The 8,158-nt window shown below is 59.0% G+C and overlaps 1 protein-coding gene across 1 annotated transcript; it reads left to right on the plus strand.

The window, feature by feature from the left end:
* Positions 1-2,607: 2,607 nt before the first annotated feature.
* GSX1 (GS homeobox 1) lies at positions 2,608-3,867 on the plus strand (the record flags this gene model as incomplete). Its single annotated transcript, XM_082859253.1, has 2 exons — positions 2,608-3,019; positions 3,488-3,867. The coding sequence occupies 2 exons, from the start codon at positions 2,608-2,610 to the stop codon at positions 3,865-3,867; spliced, it is 792 nt and encodes a 263-aa protein (XP_082715379.1).
* Between the last annotated feature and the right edge of the window lie 4,291 nt (positions 3,868-8,158).

The following is an 8,158-nucleotide window of genomic DNA, read 5'->3' on the forward strand; positions in this document are numbered from 1 at the left end:
GGGAGCCCCCTTTCCGGCCACAAGCCGCCCGACTTAGAGCTTGAGGATGACGTGTGCGCTCTTTCCAGCTTCCCCGAAACCCCCTCAGGGATGCCGCTTTGCTTGGGCCCGGGTCTCTCCCGCGCCGAGTTGCACACAAACCGTTTAAACATTTCAGCACAAAACCCAATCCATTGTGGGCCGCACATTAAAAAGTGTTATTCGCTTTGAAGTTTTTGTCTAATGGCTCTAAACTGAAAGAAAATGTTTTCCTATTACTTAATTCAATCATAGCGAAGAGACTTGGTAAAAAGCCCACGGATTTTGCCCCAAAGTGTGACAGAGTTCTCTTTGTGTTTGCTTATCCTCTGCTGTCACACACTTTAATTCGCCTCTCTTTATCTGGCATTCAAAACTTTCTTCAATGACATTCAATAAGGTCCAGAGGCTGGAGGGGAAAAAAAAAAACTGGTTATTTCCCCCCCGCCCCAGATATTCTTTCCCAGTAGCTTTGGCCCTGCTCGAATTCAGGGGCTCTTAACCCCTTCTTCCCCAGCTGCGGGCTTCGGCTCCCTGGAGAGCTCTGCACTGACCCTTTGCGGCCGCCTCTGTCACCCTGCGCCTCTCCCACCTGCCTCTGCCCAACAGGGAGCCCCTCTCCCGGCCTTGGTCCCGCTCTGGGCCCAGTCTCCGGGGTCCAGGCCAGCCCACCTTTCCCAGAGAGCAATTAGAACCGCCATTAGGCTACACTGATACACCCTGGCTTGTTTGCAAACACCCACTTAGAACGGGGAGCCTTGGGGAGGAGACCTTGGCATTGAGGGCAGCAGTGGACCCCACCAGCCCCCCAGGGCAAAACAATCAAGGAAGCATTGATCCCTTACTCTTCCTGCTAGATGACAGGCCCTCCATCCAGGTTATTTTCCCCATTGCCCCTCTCTCTTATATGGAATCCGTTATTTTCTCTCACATAAATTCTCTTTGCTTTTTAATCAGCTATAATTTGTTGCTGTTGTTATCGCAGAGATGTCATCAATGATGAAAAGCCGTGCAGATGCTTCGATCTGGGGTCATCTTATTCCTGTGCACTGATTCCCCCGCCGGAAAGCTTCCCCCTGCATCACTCAGGATTCCTTTCAGGGCTCAGAGCAGGTGACTGCAGTGACTTGGTACCAATCAAATCGAAAGTAAACGTCTTCCTTGGAAAGTCTCAGGCTGTACATTCAACATGTTTATGCTAATTTCCCACTGTATGGAAAAAGCGCCTGCATGAAGCAGCCCTGAGCCCAGAGGACGATTTTAAAAGCTGAAGCTGTGTACACGAGGCCAGGCGTTTGAAGTTGTTTAACCATTGTGTGACCAGAAAGAAGAGAGTGACACGACAGGAGCAGGTCTTGGGGAGAGGGGAGCTCCGCCCGGGTGGGCGAAGGCAGCAGAAGCTGGGAATACAACTGCCCCTCGCACCGCTCCTCCAGGGTGAACTTCGGGAAGGCAGTGATATCCGAGCGCACCCGCGGGTCTGTTGGGGTGTGCGCCGGCGGAGAGAGCGCCCACACTCTCCACGTCTGGTGGGGTGTGAGTGAGATCTACCTCTTCGCTGGCCAGTCTTCCCTCCCATCCCCTGTCTCTCTGTCCGCGATTCTCAGCGGGTGACTTCCTTTTTACATCCACGGCCACATCGTTGACTAGCATCTCCCGAACAAAGACTGGGCGCTATAGGCAGCATCAAAGTTAAGACTATTTGAGAAACTCAGAGAAAACAGGGACAGCGATGGGGCTAGTGCTGGATAAGAAATACCGAGCCCTTCTCCTCTCTGCCCAGCGGTGCCACTCCTGCAGGGGCCCTGGTCCTTCTGCTTCCGACACAGGAAGATGAGAGCGATTCCACAGGTGGAAATCGGAGGCCGGCTGTGGGGACGCTCGCGGGGTGCACAACGCCGAGCTGAGGAGACTAAGTGGAGGCAGCCTGATCTTGGGGGGCGAGGGAGAAATGAGAGAAGGAGGGGGACGGCGACCGAGCGCGCAGAGAAGATGGGGGTGTGCGCCCATGGGGATCTGTGGAAGCAAGGCATTGGGGGTGCAAAATCAATAAGATAAACGGGCCGATCGCCAACGCAAGGCCAAAGGGGAGTAAGGAATAAAGAGAAAGAAAAGAATATTAAATCGCAGGAGAATGAGAAAATAAACCCGCAAAGGGGAGAGGAGGGGGCGAGGGCGCCTGTTACGGCTTGGGTGGGGTTGACAAGAATGGAGTACATTATGCAGTTCATTTAGTTAACAAGTGAAATAATGAGGAAGCGTGCAGAGTGAATGCCAAGAGAAAAGGCACAAAAACCCTATTGAGAGGCCCCGGCCGCTCCTGGCGTAGCCCATCACATGGCAATAGTCCTATTTAAGCGGCGCCGCCGGCGCCTTTCAGCACCACTAGTGCTGGCCAGCACCCCGCGCTCTCTGGGCGGCGCCCGCGGCAGCAGCGGAGGCGCCTCCAGCCCCGGCTTCAGCGGCGCCTCCGGCCTCCCCGGAAGAGGCAGCTGAGCGCGGCCGCGGCCCGGGGGAGTGCGTGGTGAGCCCCGAGGTCCGCGGGGCGCCGGGAGCGGGCTGGCGGCGGGGCGACCGCGCACGGGGGCCATGCCGCGCTCCTTCCTCGTGGACTCGCTGGTGCTGCGCGAGGCCGGCGAGAAGAAGGCGCCGGAGGGCAGCCCGCCGCCGCTCTTTCCCTACGCGGTGCCGCCGCCGCACGCCCTGCACGGCCTCTCGCCCGGCGCCTGCCACGCGCGCAAGGCCGGGCTGCTGTGCGTGTGCCCGCTCTGCGTCACCGCCTCGCAGCTGCACGGGCCCCCCGGGCCGCCCGCGCTGCCTCTGCTCAAGGCGTCCTTCCCGTCCTTCGGCTCGCAATACTGCCACGCGCCCTTGGGCCGCCAGCACTCGGCCGTGTCGCCCGGGGTCGCTCACGGCCCCGCGGCCGCCGCGGCCGCCGCCGCGCTGTACCAGACCTCCTATCCGCTGCCCGACCCCAGGCAGTTCCACTGCATCTCCTTGGGTAAGGCGGGGAGTGGGGAGGTGGGGCGGGGAGGGACGGGACCGGGCAGACGAAAGCTGACTAGGCGGGCATGGGCGATGAGGACCCTGGGCGTTCTGCGGGCGATGAGGGCCATTTCGGGCCCCTGAGTGGACACTCTGGGTGGCATGCGGCTGGAGGGACGGGACAGGACACGGGGAGGGAGGGTGAGGCAGAAGGTTGAGGCCCTGGCGGGGGCTCCCAGGACGAAACGAGGGCTGGGGCTCAGGGCGCTCCAGAAGGGAGCACGGGGGCCGCGTGACTCCGGGAGTACCAGGGTCCCGAGGCTTGGCGAGGAGGCACCCGCGGTTACGCCGCTGTGCATTGTGTTCAGGGCAAAGAGGTGGGTGAGAGACCAAAGACCCGGGATTCTGACGGCCGCCTACCGGAGGATCGGGCCCACAGCGAAGGGTCTGATCGTTTCCGTGTCTGCACCCCTACCCACTCCAGACAACAGCTCGAACCAGCTGCCCAGCAGCAAGAGGATGCGCACGGCGTTCACCAGCGCGCAGCTGCTAGAGCTGGAGCGCGAGTTCGCCTCAAACATGTACCTGTCCCGCCTGCGCCGCATCGAGATCGCGACCTACCTGAATCTGTCCGAGAAGCAGGTGAAGATCTGGTTCCAGAACCGCCGGGTGAAGCACAAGAAGGAAGGCAAAGGCAGCAACCACCGCGGCGGCGGCGGGAGTGCGGGTGCCGGCGGGGGCGCACCGCAAGGCTGCAAGTGCGCGTCGCTCTCCTCAGCCAAGTGTTCCGAGGATGACGACGAATTGCCCATGTCTCCATCCTCATCGGGGAAGGACGACCGGGATCTCACGGTCACTCCCTAGGCGCACGCCTCTCCGGGTCGCCCATCCCAGACACTCCCCGCGGCTCAAAGACTGGTCCTGGGACGCAGCGCCGTTTCCCAGGCACCCACTGCCAAATGGCGGCCACGCCCGGATTTGACACGGCTTTGCGGAGGCCCCCGGCCCTGGGAAGCGCCGAGAGCTTGGCACACCTGGCCTTGCTATCCCTACCCCAGGGCCCGCGGCCGTCCAAAGCGGACTCCGAGCTGTGCACACACTGCACGCGCGCGAGTCCTTCTCAGTCACGCAGCACAGCGGCCCGGCCCAGCGCCCTGCTGGCCGCCGGCGCCTCCCCGCCCGCCCTCACTGGACTGGCTCAGGCTTCCTCGCTTCCTCCCCTTTCTCCACCCTGGGTCAAGCTCGGCCTTTGACGCCTCGGGTGCCCATTCGCTCCCCCCTCCCCCCTTTACGTCTTTCCCTCCCCACCTCTTTCCTGCGGTGATTTATCCACGCGCCCACCCCCCCAGACACATTTATGAACGTCTGGGTTTTGTTTTTCTTTTCCTTTCTCTTCCGCTCCTCGAAGTTCAGTCGTCCCTCCATCAGACCTTGCTGTGCCCATGGCTCCTCTCCCACGAGCGAAATTTGCCTCCCGTGGTATTCGTGTTAGGGAAACCGATTCACTTTGTTTCGGCGACGCTCTGCATTCCCCCAGAGGCCGGCTCTCTGCCTCTGACGACCCCTCTTCTCCCAGACCCCGGCCCCGCCCCAGCCTAGCTTGTAACTGTAAGGTCTCTGTAATACCAGAAGATATTTATTTATTTATTTATGTACAAAAGTTTAAATAAACTTTTTTTTTTTCTTAGAAATCCACGTGGCTCGGGATCCCCAGCCAGGTTGGGGCTTCCTGCTGGGGCCGGGCGGGGCTGGGTGGCGAAGTCCAGCTCCGCTCCTCTCCTCGCAGCTCGTCAAGCCCTCTCTGCACCCTCAGCCCCCGAGACTCCGCCTTCGGCGCCCACCGACCGGGTGCGCTCCCCGGTCTCCTGTCCGACTCGGGCAAGGTGCACCCCTGCAGGAGAGAGCAGAGCCCTGTCCGAGGGGAAGGACGGGCGCTCCCCGTGCTGTGCCTGTAGTCCTGACCCCTGCAGCGCCCCCGTCCCACCTGGGATCCGGTCCCACCTCCAGCCCCCTTGGTTTGGCTGTCCTGACCGCCATCTCCAAGGTCAGCGACCACTTCTGCGCGAGCCGCTGAACTCAGTCCTTTGCTGAGCTCGGATGGATAACTTGTTATTGTTATCAATCTATTTATTTTAATCTATCGTATTTGTTAGGGACAAATTCCCAGCGAAATGGCGCAGCCTCCTCTTGGAAAGACCCGCTCGCTTTGCTTTAAGGCAAATTCCATTAGCGGGGTCCCTACTCCCAGACCGCTGGCCGCGATTTCGGGGACCCAGAAAGATTCGGCGCCGGGGTTCCCGCGAGGGGTCCTCCGTAGCCAGAGCTGGTGGCTCCGAGACGTTGCGTTCTCACGGATTCTTGTTACAATCCCACAGCCCCCTACGATTTATAATGCACCCCCCAGCCCTCCTCTGGAGATACGCTGGGGGTTTTACTCGTACGTGGAGGAAGAGACGCAGGAGGTGCGCGGGTTCCGCGGAGGCGGAGGGCGCACGGCCACCGGAGTGGGTGTTTCTGCTGCTCAGGAAATCGGATACGTGAAACAGCGGATCCGGATTCCCACGACCTCCCCAAGCCCCCCATTCCACGTCCTAGGGGCCTGGGTCACTTCTTTTCCTGCCAGAAATCTCTCCGACACACACACACACACCCCACGCACACCCTGGGGAGCGCCGGACTCCGGGTATTTAGGCAGAGCAAACACACGTGTCCTTTCGGCGAGAAAGGCGCTCCAGTTGGGGTTGCTCAACAGATGCGGGGTCATTTGAGCGCGGGGTTCTCTCTCCAGTTCCGCTAGAATAAAGGTGGGCGCGTTCTGGCTCCCCACGGAGAGGCCACTTCTGGTTCCCCCTAGAGCAGACGCATGGGTTGTGCCCCAGGCAGATGAAAGCCTGTCACGCGCGCCCTTGGCACCCTCCCTCTGACCCCCATCCCCATCAGTCTGAACCCCAGTCTCACGGGAGACCAGTTGTCCGCCCTCCCAGGAGGGGCCATTGTGCCAATACAAGACGAAGCCGAAGCCGGGGTGCTTTAAGGCACACCCTGAGTAGAATACCAACGAATGTGTTATTATCAGTGACTCTGACGCTTTCCGAGTTTGGGGCGGCTAACCCGCTGCTCTAAGAGCCCTTCGGTAGTGAACTTTCGCATCCTTTAGCGCCAGCGCTACCCACCAGTGTACTTTTGAGGTTTGGGACGCGGCAGCAACAGGGCCCCCAGGGGCCAGGTCCATGGTGGATCCGAAGGGCTCGCTTTGAGCCAGCACCTTTCCTGGATTTATGGGGGTCGGGAGGTGCACCTGAGACAGGCTCCCGCTGGCTCTCGGTGACACACCCCCTTACCAGAAATGCAGTTTCGGAGATGGGCTCGAGCTGGGGAGGGCGGGGGTGGGTGAGTGGGTTGGCATGGGGCGGGGGGAGGGGAGAGGTGCCTTACTGAGGGAGCCGGAAACTGGGCTTGGAGCGTGGTGAAGAGGTTGGATCCGCCCCCCCCCCTCATCTCAAGCTACCCCGGACTTCTTCAGTGTTGCCATCCTATGCAGTGGCCCCTCCTGTCCCAGCTGCTCGCAGAAGCCGCAGATCCACTGCTGCGCGCCGTGTCCACGCGGCTCCAGTTCTCCTGGGAGCGCGATTTTCTCCCTCTCATCTTTCTCTACCCAAGACATCACTCCCCGTCCCGCTCCAGCTTTTTCGCTTTCTGGTGGGCTTTCCTGGTGAGCGTGGGAAAAAACGCAGCCTCCCTGCGGCGTGTGGTTACCAAGGCGGTGACAAGAGGGCGACGCTGCGGAGCGTGGACGCGGCTTGGGCGCGCGGGGGCTCTCGGCATCCAGCCGCCGCCTGTAGGGGCGGCTACGGCTTTTGAGTTCCAACACTCTTTAGTCCTCACTCTGCAGTCTCTGTCGGTCCAGACCGACTCTGCTGCCTGGGTTGGGGCCAAGGCAGGCGCGTCTGCAGAAATGGAACTTCTTATTTGGGGAGACAGAATTCAGTCTAACCACCCTATTTTGAGCTGGAATTTGGGATTTGCAAGGCAAATTGTGCAATTAAAATCAAACTGAGTTATCTTATCAGGACGAAATTTCCTGGAAATTATCACTGAGTGTGACTAATCCACATACAGACCCCTGAGTTCATTTCAGGGACAGCATCTTTCTTTTCTCTGTGGTTTAGTGGCCAGGAGTTTGGATGCTAGAATCCAAGTGACCGGCTTGGCAACCCATTTCCACCATTTACTTACAAGCTGGGTAATCTTGGGCAAACCACTGGTTCTTCCTAAGCCTCAGTTTCTTCATCTGTAAATGGGGATTGTGTTAATAGTTCCTTTGCTGGGTTGTCGTGCAATATTAAAGCATAGAATTCACATAAATTGCTAAGCACAAGGTCTGCCGAGTTTCAATAAATGCTAACTAACAACATTGCTGTTGTCGTCGCTTGTCATGCCTATAGCTGTGCCCGGGGCACAGTGCGGAATTATTTTCTGAAAGCTGGAAAGCGACCACTCACACACAGGCTGCTACCCAAATCTCCCACTGCAGGGCTGGAGAGCACGCACAGATGCAAATACCTCCAGGACTCTCTGGAGTCCACTGTTCAGAGTCAGTAACGGTCGGCTCTGCTTGGCCAGGCACTGCCCGGGTGCCGGGACTCACTGAAGGCCAGAGAGGGACTCTTTCCACCTGCATTTAGACCAGCTCCTCAACTTCCTCACTACTGACATTTGGGGCTAAATAATTCTTCCTGTGGGGACTGTGCTGTGCATTGTGGGATGTTTCACAGCGTCCCTGACCCCTACCCACTAGATGCCAGTAGTACCCCTCCCGCCAGTTGTGACAACCAAAAATGTCTCCAGACACTGCAAATGTCCCCTTGAGAACCACTCTTCAGGTTGAGAAGCACTGATTTAGACTTGGGTCTTCTCTGCTGAACTTGGCCTGTCCACAGTGGTCAGGATTTGGCAGCCCAGCTCCAAGCACACCTCTCTCCTTCCCTTCATCCATCCCTCATGGAATAAGTGGACCTTCTCCATCCGGAGCACTGGACTCTGCACTCGGGAGGGGCTTGAGAGGATGAAGGGGAAAGAGAAGATGAGTGGGGGTCCGAGGGGAGAGACCAAAGATGCCTGCACAGTGGGAGCATGGCCGCTAGTCTGGACAGCC

Source organism: Leucopleurus acutus (assembly GCF_964270905.1).
Source record: "Leucopleurus acutus genome assembly, chromosome: 18".
In the NCBI taxonomy this organism is placed as follows: domain Eukaryota; kingdom Metazoa; phylum Chordata; class Mammalia; order Artiodactyla; family Delphinidae; genus Leucopleurus; species Leucopleurus acutus.